Source organism: Coregonus lavaretus (assembly GCF_964263955.1).
Source record: "Coregonus lavaretus genome assembly, contig: HAP1_SCAFFOLD_345, whole genome shotgun sequence".
Lineage (NCBI taxonomy): Eukaryota > Metazoa > Chordata > Actinopteri > Salmoniformes > Salmonidae > Coregonus > Coregonus lavaretus.
Window position 1 is genome coordinate 174,639 of NW_028164097.1, and position 16,552 is coordinate 191,190.

A 16,552-nucleotide genomic window follows, 5' to 3' on the forward strand; every position below is an offset into this window, starting at 1 on the left:
ATTACCTTCACATGAACAGACAGATTTCTAGAACAGTGGTATTGGTAGATGACATCCTCATGATGTTAACACAGCAGATAATAAAACATTTTGGGGCTGAGGCCCTCGAAGCCTGTCACCTGCTAGCTGTGTACCTGGCTCTGGATAGAAGTCCCCCTGTGCACTGATCTAGGATCAGCTTACCCTCCCCAGATCCTCAGCAATAATGACAAAAAATGACCTTAGATCAGTGTGTAGTGGGCATTTTCACACTATGCTATATAATATCCCTAGAGTGGACATTGGCGTCCTAGCAACATGACCAAACAAATGTCCATCTTGGTAAGGAAAACTTTTGAATTACAGAATCTCTAGGTCTTACGTGATATCCTATGCGTACCTGCAGCGTGGATGGGGGTCCTCTTCAGGGTGAAGTCTTTAACCAGGATGGAGGCTCCCTGGTTGATGAGGACGTCAACACACTCCACATGGCCTTTAAAGGCAGCCAGGTCCAGAGGGGTGCGCCCCTGGCTGTTCCTCACGTCTAGATCCAGCAGAGACTGAACCAGGACCTCCATAGCATGGTGGTGGCCGTGGTACGCCTGAATGGAAACAAACACACAGTCTGAAGCAAAGTCCAGTGGTATGCCTGAACAGATATACACTCCTAATATAATCAATGTCCTATAGTAGACCAGTGGTATGCCTGAACAGATATACACTCCTAATATAATCAATGTCCTATAGTAGACCAGTGGTATGCCAGAACAGATATACACTCCTAATATAATCAATGTCCTATAGTAGACCAGTGGTATGCCTGAACAGATATACACTCCTAATATAATCAATGTCCTATAGTAGACCAGTGGTATGCCAGAACAGATATACACTCTTAATATAATCAATGTCCTATAGTAGACCAGTGGTACGCCTGAACAGAAATACACTCCTAATATAATCAATGTCCTATAGTAGACCAGTGGTGCGCCTGAACAGATATACACTCTTAATATAATCAATGTCCTATAGTAGACCAGTGGTATGCCTGAACAGAAACAGTCCTAGACCCCTAAAGTAGACCAGTGTCTCTCAAATCGGGTGCCCATTTTTTCTCCCGCCCAGCATCAACATCGAAGGTCCCTGCCAAGCGTGAGATTTAGAAACACTCTACTTCTCCTCTGTTGGAGGTTGATTAACTCAAATGGCAAAATAAGGAAATCATCCTCATCATCACCGTGTCAAAATATGCATGTATTTTACACTAATCAGGAACAGATAGGAACATGGTGTGTGAGTGTCTGGACAATCAACTTTTCGTGGAAAAACAACACCATGCCTGCATCCCAGATAGCACCCTATTTCCCATGTAGTGCAGTACTTTTGATCTGGGCCCATAAGGCTCTGGTCAAAAGTAGTGCACTAAATAGGGAATAGGGTGCCATTTGTCATGTGGCGAGACCCCTACAGGAGCAGGTAGGCTTTACTCACAGCTAAGTGTAGGGGGCTGATGGGAGCTCTGACATCAGAGTCGTTCAGGATGTCTGTCCCTGAGGTTTCCATTAGCTGGGGAAAGACAAGGACGGGCCAGTTTAGACTTGTAACATATTTACTTTGAAGGTTAGTCTAGTAGCATGTTTCATGTTGTAAATCTCAGTGACCAGCCCCTGCAGACATACTGGGGTGTTGCATTCGTATCTTAAACAAGCTAGTGTGAGGAAAAGTAACCAACTGGTACTTACCACATCTAAAGGTGTTTCACTTGCAATCTGGAAAAAGAACATCAAGAGTGACGATGCGGCCACGACAAACATGCAACCACACCTTAAAACCTACTGAATATCAACGTCTGTCCCAAATGGCACCCTATTCCCTATATAGTGCATTACTTTTGACCAGAGCCCTATGGGCCCTACATTCATTTGGGACGCAGACAAAATGGTCTGTGAATGCAGGGCGTCTAGTCCCCTGTGGTTCTGACTCACCAGCTCCAGACAGAGGCGGTGTCCGTACGCAGACGCGTAATGGACTGCGTTGTAGCCCTGATTGTCCCTGATCCCTGGGTTAGCGTCGTTTCGCAGCAAATATTCCAGACACCTAGAGGTCAGAGGTCAAGAGTTCACTAATCATTATACCAACATCAAGACAGACAGATAAGCAAGCAGAGACACTTTCCCAAAGGAGACGTGGCCAAGCTTTCACACTGCAGATTTAACACTAGTATGTATTCAAACACGACCAACAACATACTCTAGACTACAGTGAAATGTGAAAGGTCATGGCACCACAACATACTCTCCAGACTACAGTGAAATGTGAAAGGTCATGGCACCACAACATACTCTCCAGACTACAATGAAATGTGAAAGGTCATGGCACCACAACATACTCTCCAGACTACAGTGAAATGTGAAAGGTCATGGCACCACAACATACTCTCCAGACTACAATGAAATGTGAAAGGTCATGGCACCACAACATACTCTCCAGACTACAGTGAAATGTGAAAGGTCATGGCACCACAACATACTCTCCAGACTACAGTGAAATGTGAAAGGTCATGGTACCACAACATACTCTCCAGACTACAGTGAAATGTGAAAGGTCATGGCACCACAACATACTCTCCAGACTACAGTGAAATGTGAAAGGTCATGGCACCACAACATACTCTCCAGACTACAGTGAAATGTGAAAGGTCATGGCACCACAACATACTCTCCAGACTACAGTGAAATGTGAAAGGTCATGGCACCACAACATACTCTCCAGACTACAGTGAAATGTGAAAGGTCATGGCACCACAACACACACAACAGTAAGAGAGGTGTGAGACGTACTTTCCGTCTGTGTCGGAGGCAGCAGCGTAGTGGAGCGGGGTGCAACCCCTTTTATCCAGATCGTTCACACTGGCCCCAGACCCCACCAAGGCAAACAGACACTGGTAGTTACAATTGGCTGCCGCATAATGCAGAGGACTCCTAGAAGAACGCACAGAAACCATTCAACATCAACAACAGAAACAGCTTATTGGAGCTGTATAACATTTACATTTTACATTTACGTCATTTAGCAGACACTCTTATCCAGTGCGACTTACAGGAGCAATTAGGGTTAAGTGCCTTGCTGCAGTGCACATAGACACATTTTTCACCTAGTCAGCTAGGGGATTTGAAACAGCAACCTTTCGGTTACTGACCCAACGCTCTTAACCGCTAGGCTACCTGCCGCCCAATATTTCCCATAATAATTCCTATATGCCCCTATACTATATTCCCCATTATCATAAAGATCACATATGAAAGTTATTTTATGCCACAGACAGACCTTCCGAAGCTGTCCTTTCTGTTGAAGTCTGCCCCTGTGTTGAGCAGCAGATTCAGACAGTCCAGGTTCCTGGTAACAAGATATCAAGTTCAGAAAGGCTCTCGTACATCTGAGCTATCAGGTGGATGGTAACAAGATATCAAGTTCAGAAAGGCTCTCGTACATCTGAGCTATCAGGTGGATGGTAACAAGATATCAAGTTCAGAAAGGCTCTCGTACATCTGAGCTATCAGGTGGATGGTAACAAGATATCAAGTTCAGAAAGGCTCTCGTACATCTGAGCTATCAGGTGGATGGTAACAAGATATCAAGTTCAGAAAGGCTCTCGTTCATCTGAGCTATCAGGTGGATGGTAACAAGATATCAAGTTCAGAAAGGCTCTCGTACATCTGAGCTATCAGGTGGATGGTAACAAGATATCAAGTTCAGAAAGGCTCTCGTACATCTGAGCTATCAGGTGGATGGTAACAAGATATCAAGTTCAGAAAGGCTCTCGTTCATCTGAGCTATCAGGTGGATGGTAACAAGATATCAAGTTCAGAAAGGCCCTTTCACATCTGAGCTATCAGGTGGATGGTAACAATGAGAACCTTAAAGAAAAGAGAAACCCGTACACTGCTCTTGCTAGTATCACTGTTTTTATAATGCTAATAAAAGCTATAATAAAAAGTGATACTAGCAAGAGCAGTTTGCAGGTTTCTCTTCTCTTTCAAGAAGATATAAAGACAATTTAGACCAGAGCGCAAGTCAATACCACCATGGCATGGAACCACATTATACAGAAATGATACCGCACTAATGATCTAAACGATTTTTTTATACTGCTAAACAATGTGAAATGTAAGAGTGTGAATATGTGTTTGTTCTTTCTGGTGGCTTTCCAGTTCATGAACTAAATATTCCTTGGTGTAAAGCCTGGACCAGTCCACTCACCCAACAGCTGCTGCAGCATGTAAACAGGTCCTTCCAAAGTCGTCAGGGGTGTCTATATCAAAGCCTGATGAGAGGAGCTTCCGACAGCAGTCAGAGAACCCACTGAGAGCAGCCAGGTGGAGGGGGAACATCCCATGGACGCCTCGCCTGCAACACATTTTTACATTTTAGACTTTAAGCAGACACTCTTATCCAGAGTGACTTACAGTTGATTCAGCTAAGATTGGAAACAGCACCACATCACAGTCCTCATTAAACCCCACAGCAGATCAACACATCAGCATGCTGCAATGCCCTGTCTATCAACCCCCCACACACCACAATGTGTTGAGCATAGTCTCCAAGCGGCAATTCGGTCAATGACAGAATTGCAGATGCATGTTGCATTATTGCTGGAAACTGTGTGTGTGTGTGTTCTCACTTGGCTGTGTCAGCTCCGTTCGTGATGAGTGTATTGATGAGTAACTCGTGGCCGTAGCGAGCAGAGATGTGCAGGGGTGTGTTTCCATTATTTTCTTCACAGTCGATCTCAGCACCTACAGAACACACACACACACAGACACACACACACAGACACACACACACAGACACACACACACAGACACACACACACACACACACACACACACACACACACACAGACACACACACACGTCAACCACTTGACCCTAGAGGCCTCATGAAGCTTCATGTTCAACCACATTGCAAGTAACATTGCTCTGTGCCAGTGAATCATGGTTTGAAGACTAAAGACAATGCTGAAGAGCCTACTGGTTCATATATATTCAGTTGAGAGCATTCACAGCGACTCACCATTCTGGATGATGGCTTGAGATCTGGAGAAGCGTCCGTGGATGGCCGTCATGTGGAGGGGGGTCTTTCCATCTTTACTCTGCAGATAGAAAGACAAAGATGGTTCACACGGCAGTCTGTGCTGCTGACCACAGGCAAAATCAAACACGTATTGGAGGAGCGCTTGATTGCATTTAGTTTGCATTGTTAGGCCTATTCCATTGGTATTTGAATGTAGACCAGGGCCAAATACTAAGCCATGTGCTGCGTCAGTGTGTGCGTCGCAAATGGCACCCTATTCTCTTCATAGTGAACTACTTTTTGAACCAAAGTAGTGTACTTATAAAGGGAACAGGGTGCCATTTGGGACACAGCCAGTGTCACCACGGCTCCTTGCTCTATGGGCCCCTGGTCAAAAGTAGTGCACTACATAGGGAATAGGGTGTTATTTAGTTCAGACACAGTGTTGGTCATCCGGTCTCCTCACCTTGATGTTGACGAGGGCCCCGTTGCCCACCAGCAGCTCCAGGCAGAGCGCCCCATGGCACGAGGCGGCCGTGAAGTGGAGTGGGGCGAAACCCTTCTCGTTCACCTGGTTCACGTTGGCGCCACACTCGATCAGCTCATTCACCACCACGTCCTGCCCGTTGTAGCATGCCACGTGGAGGGGGGTGTTACCGTACCCATTGGGCTCATTTATCTGGAGGGAGCAAGGGAGGGAAAAGAGTGGAGAGAGAGAGGGGGGGGGGGGGGGGGGGGGGAACAAAACAATACATTCCTGATCAGGTCACTTGGTTCTGAAAACCCCCTGGCCCAAAACACTGGCTCCAACCTCCATCTCTTCATTACCTGGTTATGAAAACCCCCTGGTCCAACCTCTCTCTCTTCATTACTTGGTTCTGAAAACCCCCTGGTCCAACCTCTCTCTCTTCATTACTTGGTTCTGAAAACCCCCTGGTCCAACCTCTCTCTCTTCATTACTTGGTTATGAAAACCCCCTGGTCCAACCTCTCTCTCTTCATTACTTGGTTATGAAAACCCCCTGGTACAACCTCTCTCTCTTCATTACTTGGTTCTGAAAACCCCCTGGTCCAACCTCTCTCTCTTCATTACTTGGTTATGAAAACCCCCTGGTCCAACCTCTCTCTCTTCATTACTTGGTTATGAAAAACCCCTGGTCCAACCTCTCTCTCTTCATTACTTGGTTCTGAAAACCCCCTGGTCCAACCTCTCTCTCTTCATTACTTGGTTCTGAAAACCCCCTGGTCCAACCTCTCTCTCTTCATTACTTGGTTATGAAAACCCCCTGGTCCAACCTCTCTCTCTTCATTACTTGGTTATGAAAACCCCCTGGTACAACCTCTCTCTCTTCATTACTTGGTTATGAAAACCCCCTGGTCCAACCTCTCTCTCTTCATTACTTGGTTATGAAAACCCCCTGGTCCAACCTCCATCTCTTCATTACTTGGTTCTGAAAACCCCCTGGTCCAACCTCTCTCTCTTCATTACTTGGTTATGAAAACCCCCTGGTCCAACCTCTCTCTCTTCATTACTTGGTTATGAAAACCCCCTGGTCCAACCTCTCTCTCTTCATTACTTGGTTCTGAAAACCCCCTGGTCCAACCTCTCTCTCTTCATTACTTGGTTATGAAAACCCCCTGGTCCAACCTCTCTCTCTTCATTACTTGGTTATGAAAACCCCCTGGTCCAACCTCTCTCTCTTCATTACTTGGTTATGAAAACCCCCTGGTCCAACCTCTCTCTCTTCATTACCTGGTTATGAAAACCCCCTGGTCCAACCTCTCTCTCTTCATTACTTGGTTCTGAAAACCCCCTGGTCCAACCTCTCTCTCTTCATTACTTGGTTATGAAAACCCCCTGGTCCAACCTCTCTCTCTTCATTACCTGGTTATGAAAACCCCCTGGTCCAACCTCTCTCTCTTCATTACTTGGTTCTGAAAACCCCCTGGTCCAACCTCTCTCTCTTCATTACTTGGTTCTGAAAACCCCCTGGTCCAACCTCTCTCTCTTCATTACTTGGTTCTGAAAACCCCCTGGTCCAACCTCTCTCTCTTCATTACTTGGTTATGAAAACCCCCTGGTACAACCTCTCTCTCTTCATTACTTGGTTCTGAAAACCCCCTGGTCCAACCTCCATCTCTTCATTACTTGGTTCTGAAAACCCCCTGGTCCAACCTCTCTCTCTTCATTACTTGGTTCTGAAAACCCCCTGGTCCAACCTCTCTCTCTTCATTACTTGGTTATGAAAACCCCCTGGTCCAACCTCTCTCTCTTCATTACTTGGTTTTGAAAACCCCCTGGTACAACCTCTCTCTCTTCATTACTTGGTTATGAAAACCCCCTGGTCCAACCTCTCTCTCTTCATTACTTGGTTATGAAAACCCCCTGGTCCAACCTCTCTCTCTTCATTACTTGGTTCTGAAAACCCCCTGGTCCAACCTCTCTCTCTTCATTACTTGGTTATGAAAACCCCCTGGTCCAACCTCTCTCTCTTCATTACTTGGTTATGAAAACCCCCTGGTCCAACCTCTCTCTCTTCATTACTTGGTTATGAAAACCCCCTGGTCCAACCTCTCTCTCTTCATTACCTGGTTATGAAAACCCCCTGGTCCAACCTCTCTCTCTTCATTACTTGGTTCTGAAAACCCCCTGGTCCAACCTCTCTCTCTTCATTACTTGGTTATGAAAACCCCCTGGTCCAACCTCTCTCTCTTCATTACCTGGTTATGAAAACCCCCTGGTCCAACCTCTCTCTCTTCATTACTTGGTTCTGAAAACCCCCTGGTCCAACCTCTCTCTCTTCATTACTTGGTTCTGAAAACCCCCTGGTCCAACCTCTCTCTCTTCATTACTTGGTTCTGAAAACCCCCTGGTCCAACCTCTCTCTCTTCATTACTTGGTTCTGAAAACCCCCTGGTCCAACCTCTCTCTCTTCATTACTTGGTTCTGAAAACCCCCTGGTCCAACCTCTCTCTCTTCATTACTTGGTTCTGAAAACCCCCTGGTCCAACCTCTCTCTCTTCATTACTTGGTTCTGAAAACCCCCTGGTACAACCTCTCTCTCTTCATTACTTGGTTCTGAAAACCCCCTGGTCCAACCTCTCTCTCTTCATTACTTGGTTATGAAAACCCCCTGGTCCAACCTCTCTCTCTTCATTACTTGGTTCTGAAAACCCCCTGGTCCAACCTCTCTCTCTTCATTACCTGGTTCTGAAAACCCCCTGGTCCAACCTCTCTCTCTTCATTACCTGGTTCTGAAAACCCCCTGGTCCAACCTCTCTCTCTTCATTACTTGGTTCTGAAAACCCCCTGGTCCAAAACACTGGCTCCAACCTCCATCTCTTCATTACTTGAAAGGAAATCATTCGCCAACCCACTAGAGCTCTGTATTTTCATTGAGTTGTAATTGAACAGTGACTACACATTTGAATGCGTGTTGACTCACATCCACTCCAAGGTCCAGGAGGTACTTGACCACACTGATCATTCCACTGGAGGCTGCAGAGTGGAGAGGGGTGTAGGCCTTCTTGTCTTTACAGGACACCTCTGATCCATGAGAGGCCAGCAGTTTCACCACCTCAATGTGCCCTATGGTAGGTAGAGAGAGCGAGAGCGAGAGAGAGAGAGAGATTAGTTTACAGTGGTACACAGCACCATAAGCAACACCTACATCATGTTAGTACAACTGAAAACATCTAATCAACCTACTTAGTACATGATTCTGACATAATAACACACTAGACGTGGCTCATACAGCTGAGCTGTGAGACTAACACACAGTCCATTCATTCATTCATTCATTGGTATAAAGGACATTAGTCAGAATGTAAATGATGTGGTAAACTCATCACCCATGTAAGCAGCCCAGTGGATTGCTCGGCGATCCTTCTTGTCAAAGGCATTAATGTTGGCTCCTCTGGAGAGAAGCAGCCTCACCATCTAACAGGGAGAGGAGAGAGAAACAAAACACAGGTTGAGGAAAACTAAACAGCAAAATCCGCTAAATCTGGCTTCAAAGCCTTCCCTTTCAAATTATATATTTTGTATTCACAATGAATGAAAGATAACATGTAAAGACATGGTACATTTCTCCCCTTTTAGTCCCCCTTTGACCTCCCCCTCCCCCCAGAATGCCTCCAAACACATTTAAAAAGAAAGGGAAAGTAATTGACTTACATGTCAGAAAACAAAACAAAAGTATACAACAACGTTACTTCAAGCAAAAATGTAATAGCCTAACAATTTCAGGTGATTAAGTGATTTTATAGGCCTATATAGCAGTAATCTCAAGGTGGGGCCAAGAGTACTAATCTGGAGGAAGTGTTTGGAGCTGTTCAAAATAGGATATCATCGGGTCCCAGGAGGAATAAAATGAGTTGGTTGACCCTCGAATGGTAACTTCATTTTTTCTCATTTTAGGAACAGCTTCAGATCTTCGAGCCAAAGAGAGGCTAAGGGAGGATTGATAGATTTCCAATCCAATAAAATCCTTCTGCGGGCTAACAGGGAGGCAAAGGCAATGGCATCTAGCTGTCTATTGGTCAGAGAAGGATTGTTGTTTGGTACTCCAAAAATAGCAATTTCTGCACTAGGCTGCAACTTTATATCAAATGCTTCAGAAAGGGTTTTAAATAGTGGACAAATAATCTGCCAGACGGGGACAGGACCAGAACATGTGGGTCAAGTCCACCAAGGAGCTTTTACACCTGTCACATGTACCATCAATATTTGGGTAGAATTTGGACAATCTGGCCTTACTGAAATGGATACGGTAAAGTACCTTAAACTGTATAAGGCTGAGCCGGGCACAAGAGGAGCTTCCATTTACCCTCAGTAAGGCATTTCACACTCAGATCGGATTTTATTCAAAGCCTCCTCTGAACAAACTCAAGCATACAACTAGGGCTGTGATGGTCATGGAACTTCAGGTGTCGGTGATTGGCGTGTCTTATGTACGTGGTCATCGACAAAACTGACAGCTGACAGGGGGGCGGGACGGACATTAGCAAAGGAAAACATTAGCGCGTTTAGGCCAGTCTTGCTCTCAAGTTTGGGGAAGCTAATTTTCTCCATGAAAAATATCAAGCATTCCATGCATCATCACATTTGCAAACTTATTAAAAAAATTTAAAAAAATTCACCTTTATTTAACCAGGTAAGCCAGTTGAGAACAAGTTCTCATTTACAACTGCGACCTGGCCAAGATAAAGCAAAGCAGTGCGATAAAAACAACACAGAGTTACATTTGGGGTAAAAAAACAAAGTCAAAAATACAACAGAAAATATATATACAGTGTGTGCAAATGTAGCAAGTTATGGAGGTAAGGCAATAAATAGGCTATAGTGCAAAATAATTACAATAGTATTAACACTGGAATGCTAGATGTGCAAGAGATTATGTGCAAATAGAGATACCGGGGTGCAAAAGAGCAAAATAAATAACAATATAGGGATGAGGTAGTTGGGTGGCCTAATTTCAGATGGGCTGTGTACAGGTGCAGTGATCGGTAAGGTGCTCTGACAACTGATGCTTAAAGTTAGTGAGGGAGATAAGAGTCTCCAGCTTCAGAGATTTTTGCAATTCGTTCCAGTCATTGGCAGCAGAGAACTGGAAGGAATGGCGGCCAAAGGAGGTGTTGGCTTTGGGAATGACCAGTGAGATATACCTGCTGGAGCGCAGACTACGGGTGGGTGCTGCTATGGTGACCAATGAGCTAAGATAAGGCGGGGATTTGCCTAGCAGTGATTTATAGATGGCCTGGAGCCAGTGGGTTTGACGACGAACATGTAGTGAGGACCAGCCAACAAGAGCGTACAGGTCACAGTGGTGGGTAGTGTATGGGGCTTTGGAGACAAAACGGATGGCACTGTGATAGACTACATCCAGTTTGCTGAGTAGAGTGTTGGAGGCTATTTTGTAAATGACATCGCCGAAGTCAAGGATCGGTAGGATAGTCAGTTTTACGAGGGCATGTTTGGCAGCATGAGTGAAGGAGGCTTTGTTTGCGAAATAGGAAGCCGATTCTAGATTTAACTTTGGATTGGAGATTCTTTATGTGAGTCTGGAAGGAGAGTTTACAGTCTAACCAGACACCTAGGTATTTGTAGTTGTCCACATACTCTAGGTCAGACCCGTCGAGAGTGGTGATTCTAGTCGGGAGGGCGGGTGCCAGCAGCGTTCGATTGAAAAGCATACATTTAGTTTTACTAGTGTTTAAGAGCAGTTGGAGGCTACTGAAGGAGTGTTGTATGGCATTGAAGCTCGTTTGGAGGTTTGTTAACACAGTGTCCAATGAAGGGCCAGATGTATACAAAATGGTGTCGTCTGCGTAGAGGTGGATCTGAGAGTCACCAGCAGCAAGAGCGACATCATTGATATACACGGAGAAAAGTGTCGGCCCAAGAATTGAACCCTGTGGCACCCCCATAGAGACTGCCATAGGTCCAGACAACAGGCCCTCCGATTTGACACACTGAACTCTATCTGAGAAGTAGTTGGTGAACCAGGCGAGGCAGTCATTTGAGAAACCAAGGCTATTTAGTCTGCCAATAAGAATGCGGTGGTTGACAGAGTCGAAAGCCTTGGCCAGGTCGATGAAGACGGCTGCACAGTACTGTCTATTATCAATCGCGGTTATAATATCGTTATCCTATGTTGATTTATGACAAGTTCATTGACTAGGGCCCTATAAAATAAGCGTTGCGGACCGAATCACGGAATCCAGACATTAAACCGAAATTCAACAATATTCAAACATTTATTGAACTTAGTAAGAAATCAACTAAATCTATTCAACTTGTTAGAAAACACATTCATTTGCCCAAGTCAATCATAAGACATGAACAAAATGCATCAGTGATTCGTATTTCCATGAACTTTCTGAAACGGCACAGGAATGCCCCTGTCTGTGTGCATGTGTGCGGTGCGCGCGTATGTCTACACTTTGTGTAGCCGTTAGCGATGATGCTAATGATAACCTTCTTCTGGTAGGGAAGGAATGGCTTTCCCCAAAACCTTCGCAAGTAAATGTTAACTACAAAGTAGCCTATGCCTGCCTGGCAGAATTATACCGTGATCATTTGCATCACTCCAGTGGCCATTTGTTCTACAGCAACACCGCTTAACCAAACAAAGGTCTCTTCCTGGTGCACGCTTGCATTTAAGGGTAACTACACCCCAAAATCTAAATGTCTTACATTTTTCCCAGACCTCACAAATGGTCACCTGATAGGGTTTAAACATTGTTGTGGACATAGAACATCCAATTGTGCTGTTTTGCTATTAAAAAGGTGTACTTTTGAGAGCGAAAACCTGCCAAAACAGGGACAAACGGTCAACGGGGAAATCTAAACGGAGAAAAGGGAACTTGGGAATTAACGGAATCAGGCAAAACATTGAAGGGATTTTATAGTGCCCTAATGGACTACAGACATTGACTGTCTCCTAGACTAAAAACTAAGATTGCATGTACTGCCTATATTTTGAGGGAAACGCACTGTCCATTATTTGATTTGATCAGGGCAGGGCAGGGCAGCACACAAACTGCATTTAGTCCAATAACAATCCATGATATTATTAGGGTGATAAATAAAAGGCAGTTGCTCCATGACACAAGAGCACGCTCTACTGGGACAAAAAGCTTACAGCACCTGGTATTCCCAGGCGGTCTCCCATCCAAGTACTAACCAGGCCCAACCCTGCTTAGCTTCCGAGATCGGGCGTATTCAGGCTGGTATGGCCGTAAGCGAGGGAACAACTCTTGGTACACTATATAAAGTAAATTTGTCACTCACTCTGAAAGGGACACAGAAACTTATCCACTTTGTGACACAAACTGAAGAAGCTCAACCCTTGCTTACATTTCCTATATATATATATATATATATATGAGTCTTGTGGGGGGGGGGGGGGGGGGGGGAAGAGGGCCTATCCTATGTTGATTTATGACAAGTTCATTGACTAGGAATCCTCATCTCATTCCCAGACCCAGTGTAACCCCTCTTCTCTAGGTAGACTTCCATTAACTCCTCCCACTCCAGGACAGAGTACTTATCTGAGCCATCACCCCTAAAAAGAGGTGGAGCACTAACATCTGACTTCACAACCAGATTCAGCTTGGACGCATCAATAAAGGTTGACCCACACTGCTCAGGCAGGGGAAACTGCTGGGGTTGGTGAGGGGGACGGGCAGGAGAAAGACTTGAAACCCCAGGCTGCAGTAAACTCGCTCTGATAGATTCTCCTATCTCTGAACCAATCTGCTTAATAAGGTCACTAAGCTGACTCGGAGGCGTCCCATTATCACCGAGTACTGTGGATGATGGTACATCAAAAGACAGAGGTGGGATACCCTGGTCAGGTGGAACAAACAGCCTACCCCTCCCAGTGCTTGCAAACTCAGGACTAGCAAACGCTCTACTCCCAGGAGCTGACTGTACAATTGGTGTAAATGGAAGGACACCCCTCCCTCTACCCACACTAAAATCCCCAGCATAACACGGGTGCATTTAGTGCATTCAAATACCCCCCCCAAAAAATGCAATAAACAAATTCATCCAAAACATACAAATAAGCACGAATACCTGTATCTAATGAATATGCTACATTCACTTTCACTGTTTACAGTATATATTCACTTACAGTAAGCCATCAACAAATTCACATGCGCAGGTCGTGCACCTCATCCACATGCACAGCTCCGGCGGTCGGCTTGAGCTGACCAGTCGGCAGGTCACGTAATTAGGACACTGCCACAACTGGAATTCTGATGGTTGGATAATTTTTATTCGACCTGCACACGAAGAGACAACACACAATATGTTAGCTCTTGGTGCAGCCACAGCTCTCGGGCACCTTGCTAGTTGAAGGTCAGGCAAAAGAGAACAGGTGCTGCATGCACACATTCAGTGCCTAACAACACACTATACAATACAAGTAAAATGATATACAACATAATTCTGACAAAATAAATGACATACCTGTACACGAAGAGACAACACACAATAGTTTAGCCCTTGGTGCAGCCACAGCTCTCGGGCACCTGCGTGAGCACATAGAAACTCACTCAAACACTGCCCCAAATACTCCCGAGTTACAATAGGTACCCTAATTAGCGAGCTCGGTGAAAGTTGTTAACATACATCTTTATATTGTCCACATTGTAACAAAACCTGTAGTTGCGTAACAGCACTTTGTGTAACTTTACCACAGTTTTATATCGACAAATTACGGCGCCAAGGACAACATACCTTGCTAGTTGAAGGTCAGGCAAAAGAGAACAATAAGAGGGTACATAAATACAGATAACCCGCGATGGACCAAACCAAAATATACACAACTTTTACAATTAGGTCTATTAACAATATAGATACATAAAAATGTTTGTACACCAAAAAATAACATTAGCTATGGAGCTGTAATTAAATAAAGAAACCACATTGAATTACTATTATTATTAACTTTTTAACATCCCCTCTTGACCTGGCCTACTTGAACTGTCCTTGTGTGCAATTTGGTGCATAATCTAGGGGAACAACATCACACTACTACACATATAATTCAAGTCATACCTTTATTGTCATTCATGCTCTTATTTTTAACCGAGTAGTTTTGCAAAAGTGTAACCTGCGTCAATTCTAGGAAATATTGGAATAACGTGCTTAAGAGGACACCTGACACGCACAACAGGATAACACAACAACCAGATTTTCAATTGACAATCATTGATTTAAATGGACGTGGTCAATAGATTTGTATAGGCATATATACTAATTTAATTTAACTTGTAAGCCAAGGTTTGATTAGTAGGTCTATGCAACTTGCACCTGGATAACCGCGTCATGAATCGGAACGGGCTCCAACGTCCTCATATACACATTATGACAAAAAAAAGATCTTAATCTTTCACGAAATAAAGATATAGAAGAAAACAGGTTCTAGAAACTCAATTTCTCCATGGCAATAGAATGTAAACATGTATGTTGCGCCAAACATAACCAAATATCGCCTACAACTCAATTCTCAGCGCAGCAAATTGGACGATTCCACAGGCATTGATCATTCGCGACTTTAAGTCATTCCTGTTATCTCTAGAGCATCCCGTATATTTATAGCGCTGCATTTCGTCCCCCTCTGACCATGGATAGGGTTGGGAGCATTCCTGAGTTCACTTATGGTCCCACTAAGGTAATTTTAGGAGATATTCCTTTTGGCATACTGTAAATGCCTGTGCATAATGTACCTAATAAAGCATACTTATTTTAATTATTTTCAAAGGAATTCTGTAGAAGCAGCCTTTATTTTCAGACTCTGCAGGCCTGCTGGGAGGAAGCATATTACAATAAACAGGTAAGATTCATCCCACAAAAACAGTAACCACAGAAAGAAAGAGATAGATTTAATCCCAAAACAAGAGTTTTATTTCAAGACAGTTTAGAGAAGATGGTCATAAGAGTTCTTAATATCACTTGCAAATTGTGAGACATGAGCAGTTGTGAAATGTTACGAGAGGCCCTTCTGAAAGCACATTATATGGTCTTTAGTGGCACGGTCTCACACCTTACCTCATCTTGCAGAAGAAGCTCATGGTCCACTATCTGCTGCTCCAGAGTCGAGGCCAGGTCTCGCCCCATGTCACCATGGAGCACATGAGCGACTGGCTGGTGTCTCAGGGCAAAAAATCCCTTAGGGAGAGGTGAGTACCACGTCAGCTCTCACCTTCACTGCCATTCTCTGTCACCAGCAGCACTCCAGGAGGTGTGGGTAAAATAAACAACAGATAAATAGGAAGCCAGGAAAGTTGAAATGCTTTGTGTTTTATTTGAAGGGTGTGGAAGGAAACCCTGGAGGAGGGGAACGAACTCGCTCGGCTGGTAAGAGAATGAGAGTTAGAGACTTAGACTATCAGTCAGTGAGCTCTTTTCTAGCCTTTCAACAACTAGTTAGTACAGCAGAATATATCTGTTGTGAAATTACACTAATGGGACTTCCTGTTTCCTACGGCAGACCTGGGAAGTAAACACCTGCCTAAAAATGATTGACATGGAGCACAAGGCTGTCTGCAAGCTCCGCCGCTCTATGCACCCCACCTCTCCAGCTGGCGCTGACATGTGAGTTCCATGTACTGCCCCGCATACGGCTTGCTCCATTCATCTACACATCTGGAGCTATGCAGAAAAAAACTAGGGCAGTGTTCTCTGTGTGAACATTGCACATTGTTTAGCTTTCTCTGCTGCTTTTTGTTGATTTCAGCGACCCCAAGGTCCACATCATCATGGAGAGAGCTGTGAGGAGCATTCAGGACAAGCTGTCCAATAAGCCCTGTAGCAACCTGCTCAGCCCATCCCAGGTGGTGGTGGAGCTGGTGCCCAGGATCCTCCTGGCCCTGTGGCTTCAGCCAGAGGAAGGCCATTCAGATCACCCCATCCTCCTAAGCGGGATGGCTGTGAGTATGGTGGTGGCCGTAGGGGAGAAGCTCTCCAGCATGTTGAAGGCCTCTTC

General features: G+C 44.8%; 1 protein-coding gene across 1 annotated transcript in view; it reads right to left on the reverse strand.

The window, feature by feature from the left end:
* LOC311117457 (serine/threonine-protein phosphatase 6 regulatory ankyrin repeat subunit A-like) overlaps window positions 1-16,552 on the reverse strand; it is a gene marked incomplete at its 5' end in the record, with an annotated part of 54,593 nt that overhangs the window by 3,588 nt on the left and 34,453 nt on the right. Inside the window, 4 exons of the mRNA XM_084192381.1 lie at window positions 380-581; window positions 1,471-1,545; window positions 1,722-1,748; window positions 1,965-2,076. Coding sequence (XP_084048507.1) covers window positions 380-581; window positions 1,471-1,545; window positions 1,722-1,748; window positions 1,965-2,076 — 416 coding nt within the window. The remainder of the gene's footprint in view (window positions 1-379; window positions 582-1,470; window positions 1,546-1,721; window positions 1,749-1,964; window positions 2,077-16,552) is intronic.